Source organism: Euphorbia lathyris, chromosome 10 (assembly GCF_963576675.1).
Source record: "Euphorbia lathyris chromosome 10, ddEupLath1.1, whole genome shotgun sequence".
Classification (NCBI taxonomy): domain Eukaryota; kingdom Viridiplantae; phylum Streptophyta; class Magnoliopsida; order Malpighiales; family Euphorbiaceae; genus Euphorbia; species Euphorbia lathyris.
In genome coordinates, this window is record NC_088919.1 from 63,412,161 (window position 1) to 63,432,893 (window position 20,733).

The 20,733-nt window shown below is 34.2% G+C and overlaps 2 protein-coding genes across 3 annotated transcripts; one reads left to right on the forward strand and one right to left on the reverse strand.

The window, feature by feature from the left end:
• The first annotated feature begins 3,300 nt into the window (after positions 1-3,300).
• LOC136207967 (probable histone H2B.3) lies at positions 3,301-4,021 on the forward strand. The gene has a single exon (XM_065998825.1). The coding sequence runs from the start codon at positions 3,368-3,370 to the stop codon at positions 3,791-3,793; it is 426 nt and encodes a 141-aa protein (XP_065854897.1). The 5' UTR covers positions 3,301-3,367; the 3' UTR covers positions 3,794-4,021.
• A 6,291-nt stretch (positions 4,022-10,312) lies between these two features.
• LOC136208800 (uncharacterized) lies at positions 10,313-13,068 on the reverse strand. Of its 2 annotated transcripts, XM_066000031.1 has the most exons (5): positions 12,855-13,068; positions 12,032-12,294; positions 11,708-11,919; positions 11,363-11,627; positions 10,313-10,984 (listed from the first exon to the last, which is right to left on the reverse strand). In XM_066000031.1, exons 1-5 carry the CDS (start codon positions 12,946-12,948, stop codon positions 10,691-10,693), a joined length of 1,128 nt encoding a protein of 375 aa, XP_065856103.1. In that variant the 5' UTR covers positions 12,949-13,068; the 3' UTR covers positions 10,313-10,690. The 2 variants fall into 2 exon arrangements, with proteins under 2 accessions (XP_065856103.1, XP_065856104.1); XM_066000032.1 differs by lacking the exon at positions 12,855-13,068 and having other exon boundaries at positions 11,708-11,929; positions 12,032-12,282.
• Positions 13,069-20,733: the final 7,665 nt, after the last annotated feature.

Genomic DNA, 20,733 nt, shown 5'->3' on the forward strand with positions numbered 1-20,733 from the left:
TCTAATTTATAAATTTTAATTCTTAAAGTATATTAAAAGTACTGATTTTATTAGTTCGACATAACCCAAAATTATGACTTGATATAATTGTAAATAGTTGTTAAAAGATGAATTTCTGTGTAATTTTCCCGACAAGGGTGTTTGCTGGTAACGTCTGGTGGTTGTGGAAGTGGCGTAATGCCTCGGGTTTTGAAGGGGTGGAGGTTAATGTGGGTTTAGTTCAATTCTTTACTGTTAAAAGGAAGCATATTGTTGTTGCCTTTCATATAGAATTCTTCTCTAACTCTCATGAGACCCGGGTGATTTGGATTAATTAGACTCCACCGGACTTTGGTAAGGTGAAAATGAATATATATATAGAGCTTGTAAAGGGAACTCTGGCTACGGCTCGACCCAATGTGTTTTACGTGATGCTAATGGGCAGTGGCTAGGAGGGTTTCCAATTAACATGGATACATGTGCGATGACTTTAGCAGAGCTATATGGTATTTACTCGAGACTCAAACTAGATTGGGAGAGCGGGTTAAAAAGGTGGTTTGTGGAATTTGATTATACTACGTGGTACATGACTAGTTGTGTGGCTAATCATCATCATACTATTGGCTAGTTGTACTCATGAGTTTCGTGACCATAAGTGGAAATTCAGTTTGTTCATTCTTACCGTGAGGGCGATTAAGTTGTTGACCGGATGGCGAATTATGCATGGTGTCTATCTTTTAGCTCACTCTGAATATGGTGTGCCTCCTGCATGCATCCGTGATATTATTTTCGATGATTGTTTAAGAGATTCTTTGAGTAGTGAGGTTCGAGTGTAAGCTTTTGTTCTTTCGGGCTTTTAAGCCCTCTGTTTAACAAAAAAAAAAGTAATTAGATTACAAAGCACATAACTTTAATTATATTGTGGTTAGTATCATAATATTGTCCTAATATAATAAAATATGATTACTCTAGCAAGTGCAATAAATACAATTAATACTACAACAACAATAAAGCCTTAGTCCCGAAATGATTCGGGATCGGCTAACATGAACCATCATATAAAACCGTGAAATCAAGTCGTGTCAGCGACACAAATTCTCTCCCTCCACTCTTTCCTATCCACTACCATATTTTCCTCAATCCCCAATACACTCATATCACTCTCGATCACCCTCCTCCAAGTTTGCTTAGGTCTTCCCCTACCCCTCACCACTACATCCCTTTGCCACTCTTCGGTCCTCCTAACCGGCGCATCAAGCGCTCTTCGTCTTACATGGCCAAACCACCTTAGTCGGTTTTCCCTCATTTTATTCTCAATAGATGTAACCCCTACTTCTGTCCTAATTATTTCATTTCTCACCCGATCCTTTCTCGTATGACCACACATCCATCTCAACATACGCATCTCCGCCACCGACATCTTATAAGTGTGACAGTGTTTCACTACCCAACACTCCGTACCATATAACAATGTTTGTCTGATTGCCGTGCGGTAGAATTTTCCCTTCAATCTATTTGGCATGTCGGGGTCACAAAGGAAACCCGTAGCACTCTTCCACTTCGCCCAACCAGATTTAATCATATGAGCAACATCTCCATCTACTTCTCCATCCGTTTGGATAATAGATCCTAAATACCGAAAGCAATCTGATGTCTGAACAACTCTCCCATCCATGATAATTGTCCCGGCCTCCCTACTCCTATCGCCGCTAAACTTACACTCCAAATATTCTGTATTTTATAATGTTTATATTTTGATACTTGAAATCTATTTTTATATTTAAAAACTATTATATTCTACAGCCGCATAACGCTATGATGTCGGCACATTACTTTATGTACCAGTGTAGAATATCAATGCACTAAGACTATTTTGAGGGGTTCAGTGAAGTTTTTTATCTCTGTTTCGGAGAGTTTCTCTCGGAATTAATTGTTCATGGCCCATACTCCTACTTCGAGAGATTTTTTTTTGTCAGTGCCATTTTTACTTCTATTTATTTTTCTCACATTTTATCACTTAATATAATTATTTCATCAACAAAATATTTTAAATATAATATATATATAATTAAAATTCTAATTCTTATCTAAAATTAGATATTATACACCGATGTATAAAGTAATGCTTTAAATCCAAAATGTTATGCGGTTGCACAGAATATAATAGTTTTTAAGTATAAAAATAGATTTCTGTATCATAATATAAACATGATAAAATTCAGATATAAAAAATATATTATATTTTCAGGACTGATTTGACGATGAGTTAATTTGACATTTTCGACCAATTTTAAGGGTTGAGTTAATACCTAAAAATTGACTTGGACTAAATTGGCCCTCCGTACCAAATTTGGATGAAAATCATATCTAACTATAAAATTATACTTTTTTTTTTTTTGAGGAAACTATAAAATTATAATTAAATCATATGAAAAAACTTAATTCTTAAGATATTATTATTTTTTATATATCACAAATAAAGTACGATTTTATATTCTAATTTATAAATTTTAGATCTTAATTCATAAATTTTAAATCAAAAAAATATATTTTAGACCTTTAATTTATAAAGGGCTAATACATAAATAACTCATGAACTTGTCCAAATGTTGCAACTGCCCCCCGAACTTTCAATTGTAACAATTTACCTCTCAAACTTGTCTAATTGTAAAACATAAGCCCAAACTACTGACATGGACTGCAATTGAAGAAACACGTGAAATACAAAAGATGCAACGCTTATGGAATGTGATAATCAGATCTTTGGCGTGATACGAATCCGAAAAAACGTTTTTACGGTTGCTTCAAGTACAGGGTAAAAAAATTCCAATTTGAAATTATGTTTACAATTGGATAAATTTAAGGGATAAATTATTACAATTGAAAGTTTGAAAGGACAATTATAACATTTGAACACATTCAGGAAATTAATTATATATTAGACCATTTATAAGTAATTCTTAAAATATATAAAAAAACAATAATTTTTTAGTTTAATATTATTTAGATTAGTATTTAAAATAATTATAAATAATTTTTCAAATCTAAATTTCCCCAAATTTAATAGCGAATTTGAACTTTTATTCAATTTTTCATAACCCGCGAAACTTAATGCACCGTTCAGATCATCGAAGAAAACCACAAGTGTTGCCAAATCGAAAAGCCCGATAACCTTGAAACAATCTTACGCGTCCAATATAAATAAAGCTCCTACAAATCCAACGTTAAACAAGATATACACGTCATCAATCCGTGTCCCGAAGTTTTAACCAATCATATATAATCCCTCTTTCTCCTATATATCAGAGTCTGAATCCTCTGAAACTGCTACAATTCACTCAATTTCAAAATCATATTCTCTCTTCAATCTCTTATTCACAAAAACCAAATGGCACCAAAGGCAGCGGAGAAGAAGCCGGCAGAGAAAAAACCGGCGGAGAAGGCACCGGCGGAGAAAAAGCCTATAGCAGAGAAGAAGTTACCTAAGGACGGTGGTGCATCATCAGCCGATAAGAAGAAGAAGCGATCAAAGAAAAGCGTCGAGACCTACAAGATCTACATCTTCAAGGTGCTGAAACAAGTTCATCCTGATATCGGAATCTCCAGCAAGGCCATGGGGATTATGAACAGCTTCATCAACGACATCTTTGAGAAGCTTGCTCAGGAGTCATCTCGTCTTGCTAGATACAACAAGAAACCAACAATTACTTCTCGGGAGATCCAGACCGCCGTCAGACTTGTTCTTCCTGGAGAATTGGCCAAGCATGCCGTCTCTGAGGGTACTAAGGCTGTTACTAAATTCACAAGCTCTTAGATGAGTTCTCTCTCTTTTGATTGGTAATTTGTGATCGAATTTGATGTTTCCTGTAGAGATTGGGAATTTTCAATGTTTGATTTAGGTTTCTTAGGTATTCTACATAACTTGATTTAGGAATTCTGAAAACCCTAATATTTCTACATAAGTAGTCCATCTGCAATACATTTAAAAGAACATTTAGCATCTTTTGATTGGTGATTTGTGATCGAATTTGATGTTTCCTGATGCAGAGATTTGGAATTTTGTGAATGTTTGATTTAGGTTTCTTAGGTATTCTACATTACTTGATTTAGGAATTCTGGAAACTCCAATATTTCTACATAATTAGTCCATCTGCAATACATTTAAAAGAACATTTAGCATCTTTTGTTGTTGTTTGTCGATTTCAGGTACTAACAGTGACTGAGAATCTTTCCTTTTTGTTGAATATGATCCTGGAAATTGATGATTGTATTTAGGGTTAACTAAAACACTGTTACAGTTGAGTGATTGAAAGATACCTGATACTATGTAGATTTTGATGATTCTATTTCACTAGTTCCTTGCTCTTATAATTCAATCTTGCTTCTGTTAACATAGATATGACTTTTAGCCATTGCTTGGGAGTTTAGAAGTTAACGGGCTGAGGTAGTTTAGAAGTTAACGGGCTGAGGTAATGGAAAGAAAAAGAAATGGTAATGGAAAGAAAAAGAAAGAGATGGGAAGTTAAAAATTAATCTTATCTTAATATTTTTTTAGTGGTTGATTTGGACAATGTTCAATAGTGGAGACTCTCCATCTAAGGCTCTGTTTTTTAAATTTTAACCGAATATTACTAAATAATGAACTGAATTTAAATGAACTCTATTAAACTTAACTGAATACTACCGTTTTAACTGAATTTAATAATAATGATATTAGACTTTAAAATAATGATAATATTGGACATTAATAAGTTTATAACAATAATAATAATAATAATAAGGGCTAATTACTAATCTAGTTTATTTGAAGGGGTCCATTAATATATTTTACCCACTTTGCTTCCATCTCATTAAATTAGACACAATCATCTACTTTGGATAAGAAATCTACTTTGGATAAGAAATGAGAAAATTACATGAAAAGACAAGTTTCAAATTTATTTTACAGTTAACTAACCCTATAAAATTTCTTTAACACATATATAAAAAATTCATCTTTTTTAATTTTAGTTTTATCAAATTGGCAGTTACTAATTTAAAATCCAGCAAAAAAATCTTTAAATTCATCAGTTTCTAATACTGATTTTCCGTCAAATTCAATGAATTTGATATAGTTATAAATTTTTTTTTTCTAAGAATGACACATTTATAATAATTTACAAAATTGCTAACCTTTATGTAACTAACCCATAAGAAATTCTTATGGGATGGCAACGGGTAGGGTACTCGCGGGTAATGTCATTCCCAAACCCTTATCCTTTTATTTTTTAATTACCCGTACCCGTCCCATTACCTAACGGGTATACTTTTTGTATCCCATACCCTTCCCATTTAATTCGCGGGTACTTACGGGTACCCTTACCCGTTAAGAATCAATAAATAGAAAAAATATTACAAATTTAACAAACTATAAATTTAATAAAACATCAATCCAAAAATTGAATAAATTGAACCTTAATTAATAAGAATAAAGTAGCTTAGTGGTATCACTCAATTGTTGAAAAATAAATGGTTGGGGTTTAAATTTCATGTTTTACATCTAAAAAATAATGATATTTATTAATATAATTTTTTTTATGACGGGTACCGGGTACCCTAGGGGGTATTCCCATACTCGTCCCATTACCCTAACGGGTAATGATTTTGATCCCATACCCTTTTATACAGGGTTCGGGTAGTCCCATTAGGGTCGGGTAGTGCCGGATACCCGCGGGTACACTACCCGTTGCCATCCCTAATAAGAATACCCTTATTTTAATTCACATTCTTTCTTAGACTCTCAACGTCTTCTTCGCTATCCCAAACTGACGAAAAGACGGTGGTTTATAAAGAGAAGAGATTATGTTTCGTTCAACCTTTGAAGAATTAGTGTCTGCGGAAGAGGATTAGGATGGAAAGCTCAAAAAATGAGGAAAAAAAAAATTTAACAATTGAACTATTGCGATGTCGTATTTTTGATGAATTTGTCACAAATGCGACAACAGTTGTCATAGATGTGACAATTGTTGTCGCATTTGTGACGAAATACGGTAAATTTCGTCACAAATACAACAACAATGGAGGAAAATAGAGAAAATTGAAACAATACTATTACAGATGAAGAAAGAGGCAAGACCAGCGAGAAAAGCAGACATATAAGCTAAAAACATACCATTTCTAGGAGAAATTAAACATACTTCAATAATCTCAAAAATCGCAAACAATTGGTATCGAAAATTGAAAAAGATGAACCGAAGAAGAAGCGGACAAAGCGGAAAAAGAAGAAGTGGGAGGAGTAGATAGATCGATCGAATAGAACTAAGGATAATTTTGTCCAAAATGGATGAAAATATCTAATTTGATGAGATGGAAGCAAAGTGGGTTAGATATGTAAATAGACCATTTTAGTTGAACTAGATTTGTAATTTTCCCTAATAATAATAATAAATATATATATATATATATATTATTAAAGATAAAACTAAATTGAATATCAAATAAAAGTTCGGGTCGATAAAATCTCGGCTCGATAAAAGCCTATGAAATTACATAAAAATGAGTCTAATTTAAATTAAAAATACAAATTACATACAAACATTTACATACAATTTAAAGCCTCTAAAATTTTCCTATGAGTACAAACTCTTAACTTCTTATTATAGATACAGGATAAGGTGTAAAAAATACTCCTAACGTTTTGAGTCAGGAGTAATTTTACTCCTAACGTCTAAAATGGTGCAATTTTATCTCTAACATTGATAAATTGGGTAAATTTGAGAAATAATTCATCAAACTGTTTTCTCGGTCATGAATCTTGTCAGCTACACATCACACGTGCGTCATTTTTTATTAAACGATGTATATTTTAATAAACTACAATTTCTTGACTTCTATCTAATTTATAGATAATGATAAATTATAGATAAATTATAATAATAAATAATTATAATTATAAATAAATAATAATAATGATAATAAATTATATATAAATAATTATAATTATAATAAATAATGATAAATTTCTGAATGCTGAATACTGAATTGAACTGAAATTAAGTAATAAAGAACAAGACCTAAGAAGAGTGTTCTACTCTGAAAAGCTGATTCTTTATGGGTGTTGTTATACCCAGCCTCAAATTCCCACCCCTAGCCCCGTGAAAGGACGAAAATGCCCTTTCATGGGTTAAGGGTGGGAAAATGCTACTTTTTTTGCTCTCCCGACACGCGGGCGTGTGGCTATCACGCCTCACCGTGTGGTCGGGCGTGATAGCCCCACGCCTCACCGTGTGGTCGGGCGTGATAGCTACACGCCCGACCACAAGGTGAGGCGTGGGGCTATCACGCCCGACCACACGGTGAGGCGTGATAGCCACATGCCCGACCTCACGGTGGGGCGTGATAACCACATGCCCGCGTGGCGGGTGGGAAAAAAAATTAGTCCGCTATTGAATTAAACCCGTAAATACCTGTTACGTAAAAAAAAATTAGTCCGCTGTTGAATTAAACCCGTAAAAAAATTAGTCCGCTTATTGAATTAAACCCGTAAATACCTGAATTAACAAAATAACAATTTAACAAAATAAAGATTTAGTTAAACTAAATTAAACAAACGAAAAATTACAAAAATTTAATTAAATTTAACTAAAAATCTACAAAATTACACTAAATTAATCTAAAAATTTAACATATAAATTATAATCAAAATTTCACATATAAATTAAACCCCAAATTAATCTAAACATTTAACAATTTAATTAAAATGTAAATATAATTTTTTTTTTAAAAAAAATTTCAAAAACCCCTCGGGCGTATGAACATCACGCTCGAACCATAGGTCGGGCGTATGAACATCACGCCCGACCTACGGTTCCGGCGTATGAATATCACGCCCGGCCTATGGTGCGGGCATGAGGCTATCACGCCGGAACCACAGGTCGGGCGTGATATTCATACGCCGGAACCGTAGGTCGGGCGTGATGTTCGTACGCCCGACTGCGATTCCGGCGTTTTTAAAAAATCGCCCACAGATTCCATTTTTACGCTTAAATCAAAAAACAAAAACGGTAAATCTTATCATTTTCGCTTTCCCTTTACGGTTGTTGTTACGCTCCATTTTTTGGTTCACAAATTAGTCCGGATTTGATCAAAGAGTGTGTAGGGTGTTTGAGAGGTTTTGTGTTTTTTTAAATTTTGGGTAAAGGGTAGTTCGGTCTTTTCACGGGGCTAGAGGTGAGAATTCATGGCTGGGTATAGTAATTCACTTCTTTATTCAATAAAATAACTTATTTATTTATAAAAATTATTTTTAAAAGGAAAATAATATTTTTAGTGTGATGTTAACCCTCCAACCATTACAAATGCTCTTATAGAATTTAAACGATAGCTAAAAGTCCTTTTAAAATATATATTTGTATGAATGTCCTTTTAAAAGCACTAACGAAACCGAGCTCATCACACATATTCCCGAGATCATCAAATTCAAAGGACATTCATACAAATATTTCATCTCTATTTTTGGTTTTGCTGTGACTCTATTTGACTTTTTTCTATTTTGGTTTGGGATGACGAAAAAGACGTTGAGAGTCTGAGGAAGAAGATGAATTGAAATAAGGGTATTCTTGTCCAAAGTGGATGAAAATGTCTAATTTGGTAAGATGAAAGGAAAGTGTGTCAAATATGTTAATAGACCTTTTCAAATGGACTAGATTAGTAATTAGCTCCAAAAAATAACTCCTAAATAAGGTTAACGTGATATTTAATTTTCCATTACTCTCATATATCTTCGTTAACTTTCTTCCAAACAATGACTTAGAATAATTATTGCAGCTGACCGGTACCATAAAACTAAGGGATAAGTTACAAAATAGGCTTAAGGTTTTTGGGGAAGTACCAATTCAGGCTCAACGTTCAAAATAGCACCAATATAAACTTAACGTTTACAACATAATATCAATTTAGGCTTAATATTTACAACATAGCATCAATTTAGGCCTTACGTACAAAATAGCATCAATATAAGCTTACAAAATAATACGAATTTAAGCTTAAATTGTATTATAATAAAGGTTTCAAAAAGAAATTGTATTATAATAAATAAGAATATAGAACGAAATAAAAAGATAACATATCAAGTTAATAGGTAAAGAATATAATATAATATGATTAATTGTGATGTTTAGTTTAAATTGGATATATTTTGTAAACGTTAAACTTAAATTCGTATTATTTTGTAAACATTAAGTCTATATTGGTGCTATTTTGTACGTAAGATCTAAATTGATGCTATGTCGTAAACGTTAAGCCTAAATTGATATTATGTTGTAAACGTTAAGCCTATATTGGTGCTATTTTGAACGTTGAGCCTAAATTGTTACTTCTCCAAAAATTTTAGGTCTATTTTGGTACCTTATCTCTAAAACTAATTATAAACGGAACATTTCATTGGTCTTAAAGTAATTTAGTAGTAATTTTAAAATCTTTTTAGTATGCCCTTGTTTTTTCATGTGTTTTTATTAAGTTTCTATACTAATATTTATTGAGATGAAAGTTGATGTAAAAAAGTATGAGGAAATGACTGTTTCTACATCTCTGAGGGTACATGTTTAGTGATAGCCTGTTTTACTTTGTAAAATGGTTTGCGAATAACATGTAGAGAGGTTATAATTATTGGTATGCTACTAAGTTTGTCCACAAACTATTATTTTCTTCAAGAATTGTTGAGAAACTGAGTGATCCAAATCTGACGTGTAATATCCTGGTCCAATAGCATCTAGATTTTGTCCGCTTTGATCAAAATCCAACACATTGGGTCTCACGGCTTTAAAACGTGTCTGCATATATTGGATTCACACTTTACTAATAAACTCCATTACCCCCTCTCCATTTCTGATGTATGATTCAATTCATTCCTGCCCCCATCGCCATCCTTAGGGCCGCTCCTTGCTCAGGCATTCTACCCCGGTGCCACCCACTTCGTACCGGGTCGTTACAGTGCGTCTTGCGGATTGACTTATGTTAGGCACGCCTGCTATATGTCTCATTAAAGTAGTTCACTGCTCTCATAAAGGGAGCAGTGACTACACATTCACGGGTTAAATTTTCGTGAATGTATAGTAGCAATTCTGGTACCATATTAGAACCAGATTAATATCCATTCCTCTACTTCTGAAAAGATCTCACAGCCTCTCATTTCACTTGTATTCAATTTCTTCAAAATACCTTATGATGAAGCATGTGAGGCTCCCTCCTTCAAACACCATCGTACCCGAGCCCTCAATGCCGTGCACCCATCGGTCCCGGACAATCATTGAGATTGAGAGAAGAAAAATACACATGAGTTTCCAAAAAAGTAAAAAGAGGAAAAGGTAACTTCAATAATAGCTATTTTACGGTTAGGGAAAAGTAAAATTACACAAATAGTACCTAAACTTGAAAGCCAAAAAGATAGCAGAAGCAACCTGAGTTCTCGAACAACGAAATAAAGGAGTTGAACGTAAGTCGAACGAGGTAGAAGGAAGGCTTTGATGGTCTTCAATCAGACAATAAACATATTTCTGTGCTCAATATGATCATAATGTGTGTGTTTTTCTTTGCCATGAAACACAATCAACAACTAATTCAAGAATTCAGGAGGCATAATGTTGACAGTCAGATTCTGAATAGCAACAATATATCCGGACAATGAATTACAACACAACATACTGGTACAAAAACAATGTGTAAGGAAGGGTTTCTATTCACCAGTTAACATTACCTTTATAGTTTTTTCAAACATTCCATCAAGCAAAGGAAACAGGTGCCCGGAACATGGAAGTTCATGATAATGAATCCAGGGAAGCCGCTGCGCGATGTATCTCTGCAACTTAACAGGCACTAATAGATCTTCATCTCCTTGCCAAAGATGAACAGAAGCTTCATTATTTGGAAATGGATTCTCCAGATCCATAGGATCAAATTCCCACCTCCCAAATGCAATCGCCAAGTCACGATAAATGGATTCAGCATCTCCTTGTTGTTTTGCATATCCCTGAGGAGGCACAACTTAAAAAATGACCAAGTAGTACAAGTCATAGAATACTAAAATAGAAGAATAACTTAGTTAAGCCGTTGGATGTCCAACGAAAGGGGCTGGATAAAGGGTCAAATAGGCCATTCGACTTGGCTCACGTAATCATTGGCTTCGAAAATACACTTTGGACAACAATTAGGACCTTTGACTTGCCATTTCTTTTACGAGTCAGCATAAAATATCGACATGTATCAATAAAAACTACTAATAATACATGCCAACATCTGATGATTGCTTATCTATGAGGAACCTGGCAACTATATCGCTTTAGGATATGTTTTTAAAGCAAAAAGTGCATAAGGAGAAAATCTAAACTGCCTCTGATAGAGGTATTACCGAAAATTCAACTTTTATATTGGACTTAGCCACAATCTCTTTGTCTTGCTGGGAAAGAAGATCAAGGTTGATAGCTATAACAGCAGAGCCAGGGAACCAGTTTTGAGTATTCCACCAATAGGATAGCCAAGGAGTGTAATAGGCAACACGAAATGCCCATTGGTCTTGTGGTAACATTTCCCGGTACGCTTCAGTCGATAAATTAGCAGGAAAACCAGGCCACCAGTAGTTAGTTGCTGGAGCTAATAACGATACCCCTGCTAACCTGTTAAATGCAAACAAATCCCTCGCAAATTAGAAGGCGCCCAAAGGAAACATTACGTATGAATCTGAGCTAAATTACACCTGTGAGGAATGTACTTAAGGCAGCTCCAAGTCAACTCACCACCCATGGAAACCCCACTTACGTAAAACTTAGATCCAAGTCGCAACTGATCTGCAAGCTCTTCAATATCCAAAGTCAAGCTTTTCAATGTTCGACTTGGATGAGGATCACTCTCTCCATAACCCGGTCTGTCAAAGGTCACAATGTAGACCCCTAATTGTTTGGAAAATTCCTGGAAGAACCTACGATTGAATGAAATGATACTGATTCTTGACACATAAAACTCGAGAACCCAAATAGAATGCAGAATAACAGAAATAAAAAAAATAACAAGCAAATAATACCGGTGAAAAATGATTATCAATGCCGGGATCGTGCCTACAGGAACCAAAACCATGGAGAAATATGATTTTATATTTGGCCATATCTTTTGAGACACCATGCTCTTTGTAGGCCAAATGCCTTCCGTCTCTAAGCGTTATTCTCGGTCCTGTAATAGAAGGCCCACCTGGAGAGCCACATATCTTGGTTGGAGGAGGTTGAATCGCCTGATAACCCCATGCCAAAATCCCCACAAAGAAAACAAGTAATACTTTCCCAAAGATCCCTGAAAATATTATGATTTCAGATACATAATTGAGCATTATATGAAATAATAGAAAAGGAATAATATAACACCGATCCAATAATTTACAGTCTCGTACTGCTGAAAGAATTTGATTCAATGATCTATGTGCCTTTTCTAGGTCAATACAGATGCAATAATCTAGCTAATGGATATTATAACACAGAAGACTGAAGCTAACACTTTTCTATGCTATAAACTTCCAATATATATTCTTAATCATAATACTATTTTGTTCATTTTAGTGGAATTTGAATCAAATAACTGTCTACTGATAAAAAAAGATTTGAATCTACAGGAAAATGAAATTGACTGAAACAGTAACTTAGCACAGAATTTCGAATTACAGAAATCAATCAATAAGTGAAAGAAATTAACTCAACGAAATTCCACATACTAAAATAATCTAAGATCTGAAGTTATGAAGTTCGAACACATCGGCATTGCTGCTTGATTTGAGTAACTAAACAATCTGAATCACCACGCAGAGGTCTTAAAAACCAAATCGAATCAAAGAAAGCAGATAGAGAGAGAAAGTAGACCTGAAGGAAGCCTGAAAGAGGTGTTTTGGTTAGCTCTTCTAGTATGAGATCTAGCTGAAGCCGCAGATATCTTCCTGTTCACAGTTCCTGCCATTGCCGGCAACGGATAAGGAAATTCAGAATATCTTTTGCAATGAGTGGTGGATCGTGCAATGTAAAAGTGATGCGTTTTGTTTTATGCCTTCTCGGAAATGGATACTGAAACTGAAACTGAAACGGATACTGAAAAACATACTTTACAATGGATACTGAAACTGAAACGGATACTGAAAAACATACATTGTATGGATACTGAAACTGAAATGGATACGGGAAACATAATTTTTGAAAAACACATAAAAAGGAAAAGTGGAGGAAAGTGTAAATATTAAAAATATAGGGGCATATATTTATAAATATTAAAAATATAATAATACTTCTCTCTGGTGCCAATTCATCCTCGTGCACGGAAATGGATACTGAAACTGAAACGGATACTGTAAAACATACTTTACAATGGATACTGAAACGGATACTGGAAAACATAATTTCTGAAAAACACATAAAAAGGAAAAGTGGAGGAAAGTGTCAATATTAAAAATATAGAGGCATATATTTATAAATATTAAAAATATAATAATACAGTACAAAAAATAAGATTGAAGAACAAGATGAAGACCGTCCAAGCTCAATCAAGACTCAAGAGACAAAGATAATAAGAGAAAGAAATATGGGTAATTTTTTTAAATTGAATGATACAAGGAATAAATTATCTCTCAAATGGGAAGTTTCAATTTTCCTAATCTTAGATTGAATAAAAATTGCAAAATAGAAAGTTTGAATTTCTAGAATTTTAATCAGAATAGACATGTAAAACCGTTTAAAAACTGAGAGAGGCATTTCATATTTTGGGTAATTACGGAAACGTGTCCGCAAACATTTCGTATCAGTTTTCGAGAGTTTCCGTTTTTCATATCTACCGGAAACGGGAAAACTTATATCATGAAGAGTTTCTGTGCATCATAGTTGTGCACCATTTAGCAAATGTGTTTTTTTTTTAAATTACAAAAGAATAAAATAATAAATCTTAGTGTTTTTTTTGTCATTTTTAAACATACTTCAGTGTTTTAAAAATTGATAACCACGTAACTTGAGTTTACAACTGTTAGTAATTAAAGACTAAATGAAACATAGTGATCCATCTAGTTACACTTCATATGTACTAATATAAAGGGTGTTAATGAAAACGTCAATATAGAAATCCCTTACAATTTGACAATCTATATCAATATGTTTCATTTTCTTAACTCATGCAACTTTTGTTTGTCTTCGTACATTCGTACATTCTCTTCTGTTTCATTAACTTATCCTTTTAAGGCCATTAACTATCATGTTTATCACCCCGCAGGGAATGTGAGCCGAAGTTTGGGAGGTTTTGTGTTCTGAGGTGGGGGCTTTGGTCGATTTCTTAAGGTAGCATTCTAGTAGGCCTCTTTCTGCCATTTTATCTAGCTCTAGAGCAAGTTGTATGTACTCCTCCATATAACGACCCTTACTCTTGTGGTACTTAAGTTTTGTTGCTTCTTGTATTTTGGTGGGTACTCAATATGCTTCTTGTTTTTCTCGACTAAATACAAACCTCTTTCTTAGAAGCATTAAGTGGTGGGAAGTTACACTCTTGACATTCTCGCGGTCTCTTCTGGTCACTTTCTTTTTCCTCTTGGTGCTGTTATTTCTAGTAATTGATCAGACTCAAACAGTCCTATAAAAGTGTGTTAATTTTATGTTTGTCCCATCTTACAAAGTCTTTTCCCCGTCACATGAGGTTTAGGAAAGAATAGGGCCTTTAGTAGCGAGCTTATTGAACGAATTTTTACTCTGATAGTTAGCAGTCATTACGTCCACTATCGTGTCCACATTTAGTTGTTGGACTTGTATAACAGTTTTCTATAACCTCTCCACCCATTCTTTTAGAGTTTCATCACTTTCTTGGACCAAATAGTTGATGTCCTACATGGTCCTATGTTTCGAGATCAAGGTGATAAAGTGGTGAGCAAACTTTGTGGCCATCTGATTGAAACTCCAGATAGACCCTGTTGGAAGTTGTTCATAATAGCATGCATCTTCCTTTTTTAGTGTGGTTGGGAATAACTGGCATATGATAACATTTATGGTTGTCGTGGTTTCCAATGATCTTCTGAAGTTTTTAACATGCATCATGGGATCTCATATCCCGTTGTATTCTTTGAAAACGGATATTTGAAGCCTTGAGGCATCGGTTCCTTCAGGATGCATGAACAGAGTGGTAAACTAGTAACCGTGACTTCAAGATTGCGAGAATCTATTCTTGCATTTGTCATGGTGCTTTTTAACCATCACTTACTTCTTCACTAATGAGATTGTACATATCCTCCTTATCCATCAAAGTCTGGTAATCCTCGTAATCTTCAGGATAAGTTTGCTTATGTGTTGACCATTGATCTCAAAGAGGTCTTACCTTTCCTTCGAAGAAAACATTGATCATGAGCTTGTGCCCAATGAAGCATTTTTAGAATGAGCATTTTGTTGGAGGGGAAGGTGCCTCCTTAAATGACTCTTTCCAACTAATGCTCGACGGTAGCAAGGGTGACCTAGAGAATTGAATCTAGAGACTACATGGACTTCATTCCATTTTTTTAGATCTCCCCCTCAAGTTCGTTCGCGTGGAGGGATGAGGTCTCCTTTCGTTGGGGCATCTTCAAACAATATGATGTCCGTTGAAACAAGCAACAAAGTCCTGGTTGTTCGAGCATTTGATAGCTTCCTATATCGCTTTGAGTTAGGCTTGAACTTGTATCATCTTTGTAGTGTGTTCTTCTTTGATCTCATTCACGGTACTTTAGAAAATCTCCATATAATATATTGGTGATCCTGTCCATGAACGTTTTTGCCTATATGGATCCAGTGAGTTCAGGCATTCATTCATGCACTGGTCTAGATCTGGAGTGATTTGGAAGAATTGGATGGGATTATTGCTAACATCCAAAGGAGTTCTAGGGCATGAGAGGGGTTGCCGTTTGGTAGAGGAAGATTAGTGACCGGGAGGATTTGAGCATTCTTTTAGGTGATCCAGAATATGATATAAGGTCCACGTTCACCGCACCAATTTGCTATTGAAAAGTGTGAGGAGGAACTCTTGAGGGTGACTTGAGAGGATACCTTCCTAAAATAAGATAGAAAAAATGACCAAATGAGGGATGGACGTCTAACGAATTCGAGAATCCTTCTCATTGGTCCATGTGTCTGGTATGATTATTTTTTTGTTTGTTAATAATGTAGAACTCAGATCCAAGTCGTAGCTGATCTGCAAGCTCTTCAATATCTAGTCAAGCTCTTGGATTAGAATCACTCTCTCTGTAACCTGGTATATCAAAGTTCACACTATAGACCCTAATGGGACGTTTGGTTCGTGCAGAGATAACAGAATAGAATCAAGAAATGGAAACAATGAGAAATGAATGAAATGACCTGAATTCTCTTATCGGTTTGTTTCAGTTCCACGAAGGGAGTGATGTACCCCTGATTCCCTTTGTGGCTGTTTGGTTCAAATCAGCTAATAAAACAAAGTTGTGTTTTTAACAATAATTTCTATACATACAAGTGTCATGTAAATGTAAGAATGAAAATCAATTTATTTAACCATTAAAATCAAAAGACGATGAAATAAAGTAAACTGAAATAAAATAAATAAAGAAAAATGCATAGACATTCTATTTGACTAGCAGATTGTATCAACTTATTTGGTAAAACTTAACTTGCTAATAGCTGTTTGTGTAAATGACAAATAAAGATATAATAAATCAATTATTTGAGGTCAAAGAATAGTAATTAGGGGTAAAAATGTCCTTAAAAAGAGATGGAGCAATAAGCTATTGAAAAAGCTCCTGAAATGAGCTTTTTCAAAATTAACTTTTTGAACCTAATCAGCTCTTTCAAACATTTCTTCACCCAATATCATTATCAGAAGTTTGACTAGTCAAAACTTTAAAGTGGTTCAAACCTCTAATTTTATTCTGAAAAAGCTCTCTATTACCACAGAAGGAAAAAAAAAAGTACTCCCTTCGTTTTTTTATTATATGACGTTTAGAATTTTTAATTTGTTCTTTTTTATATGTCGTTTTGTATTACCAATACACTTTTTATAATGCTTTCTTTAATTTGCCCCTATTTACAATATGAGGAAAAGTTATAACTATTAATGCAAATAACTTTAATTAAGCCATAAAAATTAGGGTAAATTTTAAATAAAACCCCTGTGGTTTCACTAATTTTCAAATAAAGGACTGTGGTTTACTTTTTGTCAAAACGAGGATTGAGGTTTCACACTTGGATTAATGCTATTAAAACCATCTTTAACGACCTGAAAATGAAAAATTTCAAGAATTAAAGTAGTTCAATGTCATATTTTTTATGGAACTACATTTTTTATTTTCGAACATCATCTTTTTTAGAACTTTCTCTCTCTAAACATTAACTTTCTCTCTCTTTACCAAACATCGTCTAAATAATCTCAAAATAAAAAAGTTGAAGAATTAAAGTTGTTTAGAATATTATTAGTTCTTAAAATATGTCATTTTTGAAGTCGTCAATGGTGATTTTAATAGTATCAATCGAAAAAGTCCTTATTTTGCTAAAGTTGAAAACCCCAATCCTCGTTTTGACAAAAAGTAAATCACAGTCTTTTATCTAAAAATTAGTAAAACCACATGAGTTTTATTTGAAATTTACTCTAAAAATTAAGATGAGAGAGAAATTTGCATATAAAGTAGAGATTAGAGAAAGATAAATTAGTCATTTTAATAGTCTCATTAATATTGCATTGGTGTTAATGAAAACCTTAAGGGTAAATTCCAAAAAAAACCCCTGTGGTTTGATGTTGTTTCAAAAAAACTCTTGTGGTTTGTTATTACAAAAAAAAAGGACTGTGGTTTGCGCCGTTACCCGAAAAACGGAAAATGACTTAACGGTGTTAAATTGCTGACGTGGCACAAAGATAAGGTTGGAAATTCGAATTTTTTTTATTTTTTTATTTTTTTTTCTCTCTCTCTCCTCCTCCTCCTCCTCTTCCTCTTCCTCCTTCTCCTCCTTCTTCTGCTTCTTCTTCTTCTTCTTCTTCGTTTTTTCATTTTTCTTCTACTTAGTTGTTCTTTTTTCCCCTTATGCTTCTTCTTCCCTATGAACAAGATTCCTTGTGTCTAAAAATCTGAAGAACTGGGTTTAAAGAATTATTTTGATTCGATTTCCCAAATTGATTGAAAAGAACAATGCTTTTATTAGAGATCTTGAGTACCCCTGAGGAATTGGTAAGTGGGTTATCTCTGTTAGCTACCCAGACATAAGTTCTAATCGGAATGTTTTTGTGCCAAATTCCGATATACCAATTTGGAGAATTTTCAGGGGTGAAGAAACCCAATTCGAAAACCTTGCCGGCGGAGAGAAGAGTTTGGCCATGGGAGAGAGATTGGGTAGTTGTTAAAGTGTCTGCGGAGAAGGCAAATTTTGAGGTATGAGAAATCACGAGCGTTGATTTTGAAGTTTTACCAGATGGAGAAGAAGCGTGAAGAAGAGAAGCCGCGAGGTGGTTTCATTGCTTTGCAGTATTCATCGTCGGCGTCTACGTCATCGAAGTGAGAGAGCGAAAATCTTTGCGTTTAGGATCATCGGAGATGAGAGTGTAGTCTTTGGGTGCGGCCACATTTGACGTTACATTTCCCATTAATTTACCCACTTTTTTTCCTTTTCTCTCTGAGACAAATTCACAAACACAAAGCAACCAAACCCAATTGAGAAGGCCGTTGATTTACCCATTAATTTACCCACTTTAATGTGAAGGATACGATCTAAGAGGGCGGAGCTGGGAAAGGAGAAGGTGGAGATGGTGGTGGAGGAACAGATATCCAGAAATAAATCAAAACTATGGGAAAGTAGAAGGTGGAGATGGTGGTGAAGGAAGAAGAAGATGAGAGAGAAAAAAATAAAAAAATAAAAAAAAAATCGAATTTCTAACTTTACTTTTGTGGCACGTCAGCAATTTAACACTGTTAAGTCATTTTTCATTTTTCGGGTAATGATGTAAACCACGGTCTTTTTTTTAATAACAAATTACAAGGATTTTTTTGGAACAACATCAAACCACAGAGGTTTTTTTTGGAATTTACCCAAACCTTAATCGAGGAAGTAATTAGTATTAGTGTTAGTGAGATGATTGTCAATGATGAGATTGGGCCTACAAGAACCAAAATCATGAAGAAATATGATTTTATATTTGGGCACATCTTTTCAGATATCAAGCTCTTTGTAAATGCCCCCATCTCTAAGCTTTATTTTTTTTATCTTGTAATAAAAGCCAGGTAAATTACATCCATGGCTACTAAACTTTATCCATTTTCACATTATGGTCACTCAACTTCATTTCTTTTTTATATGACCAGTGAACTTTACACTTTTTAACACCGATGGCCACTCAATTTTAACTAACTTCTCAAAATGACCATTAATGATCGTTAACGACCTCAAAATGAAAATATTCAAGAATTAAAGTTGTTCAGAATGACATTTATCATGAAACCACATTTTTTATTCTTAAAAATCACATTTTTTGGAGCTTTCTCTCTCTAAAAATTCATTTTCTCTCTCCTAACCAAACAACACCTAAATGACCTCAAAACGGAAATTTTCAAGAATTAAAGTTCCTTAGAATATCATTAATGCTTTGGATTTTTTAGTTTTAGCCGTCAATGGTCGTTTTGAGGCGTTAAGTGGCCACTGGTGTTAAAAAGTGTAAAGTTCAATGGCCATACCGGAAAGAATGAAGTTCAGTGGCCATAATGTGAAAATGGGTAAAGTTCAGTAGCCATGGGTGTAATTTACCCAATAAAAGCCTCACTTGCAGAGCCACATGTCTTGGTTTGAAGAGGTTGTATAAGCACATGCGAAAACCCACGCAAATAAAACCAATAATACTTGCAGAAATGAGTCTACAATATAATAGAAAGTCTAATTTTATAAATTGCCCGGTTTCTTCGTATACTTTTCTTTTTATAACTATTATTTTATTCCAATTTTTTTACATATACGGGTGTTTGTTAGAAGGGATATAGGAGGTGAGATAGGGATAAAAAACACAAGATAAGTTATCCCGTATTTGTTTGAGAGATCGAGAGATAGAAGAGTGAGACGGATGAGGGATAAGCTTCTTATCCCTCAAATCCTATACCCAGGAAGGAGGTGGTATAAGGAGGTGGGATAAACTCCTACGATTTTAATAGGATGGAAAAGTCAATCTTATCCCTCAAATTAATGTTATATAGTTTAAATAAGGTTAACATAGTAAAATGTATTATTTTGTCCTCATCCCTATCCCACATACCAAACATTAAATAATAATTCCCGACTATCATATTTTTATCCTTATCCCAACCATTTATCTGGGGTGTTTGTTAGGAGGGATACAGAAGGTGGGGTGGGATAAAAAACACGAGATAAATTATCTCGTATTTGTTTGGGAGATAGACAAGTGAGACAGGCGAGAGATAAGCCTCTTATCTCTCAAATCATATACCCAGGAGGGGGTGGTATAAGGAGGCGTGATAAGCTCCTGGGATTTTAATAGGATGGAAAAGTCCATCTTATCCCTTAAATTAATTATGCAGTTTAAATAAGGCTAAAATAGTAAAATGTATTATTTTATCCATATCTCTATCCCACATACCAAACATTGAATAATAAATGTCGACTATTATATTTTTATCCTTATCCCAACCATTTATCATTGTCCATATCCCAACCTTTATCTTTATCTCTATCCCAATAGAATACCAAACGCCCTGTTATCTCTATCCCAATCTTTATCCCTATTCCT

What these genes read in the sequence shown, in the direction of transcription:
- LOC136207967 (XM_065998825.1), top strand. Translation starts at nt 3,368, where the DNA reads ATGGCACCAAAGGCAGCGGAGAAGAAGCCGGCAGAGAAAAAACCGGCG.
- LOC136208800 (XM_066000031.1), bottom strand. Translation starts at nt 12,948, where the DNA reads ATGGCAGGAACTGTGAACAGGAAGATATCTGCGGCTTCAGCTAGATCT. An exon ending in CTCTTTCAGGCTTCCTTCAG is followed by an intron (nt 12,295 to 12,854) that starts GTCTACTTTCTC and finishes TAATATTTTCAG; the next exon opens with GGATCTTTGGGAAAGTATTA. An exon ending in ATATAAAAGTTGAATTTTCG is followed by an intron (nt 10,985 to 11,362) that starts GTAATACCTCTA and finishes GTGCCTCCTCAG; the next exon opens with GGATATGCAAAACAACAAGG.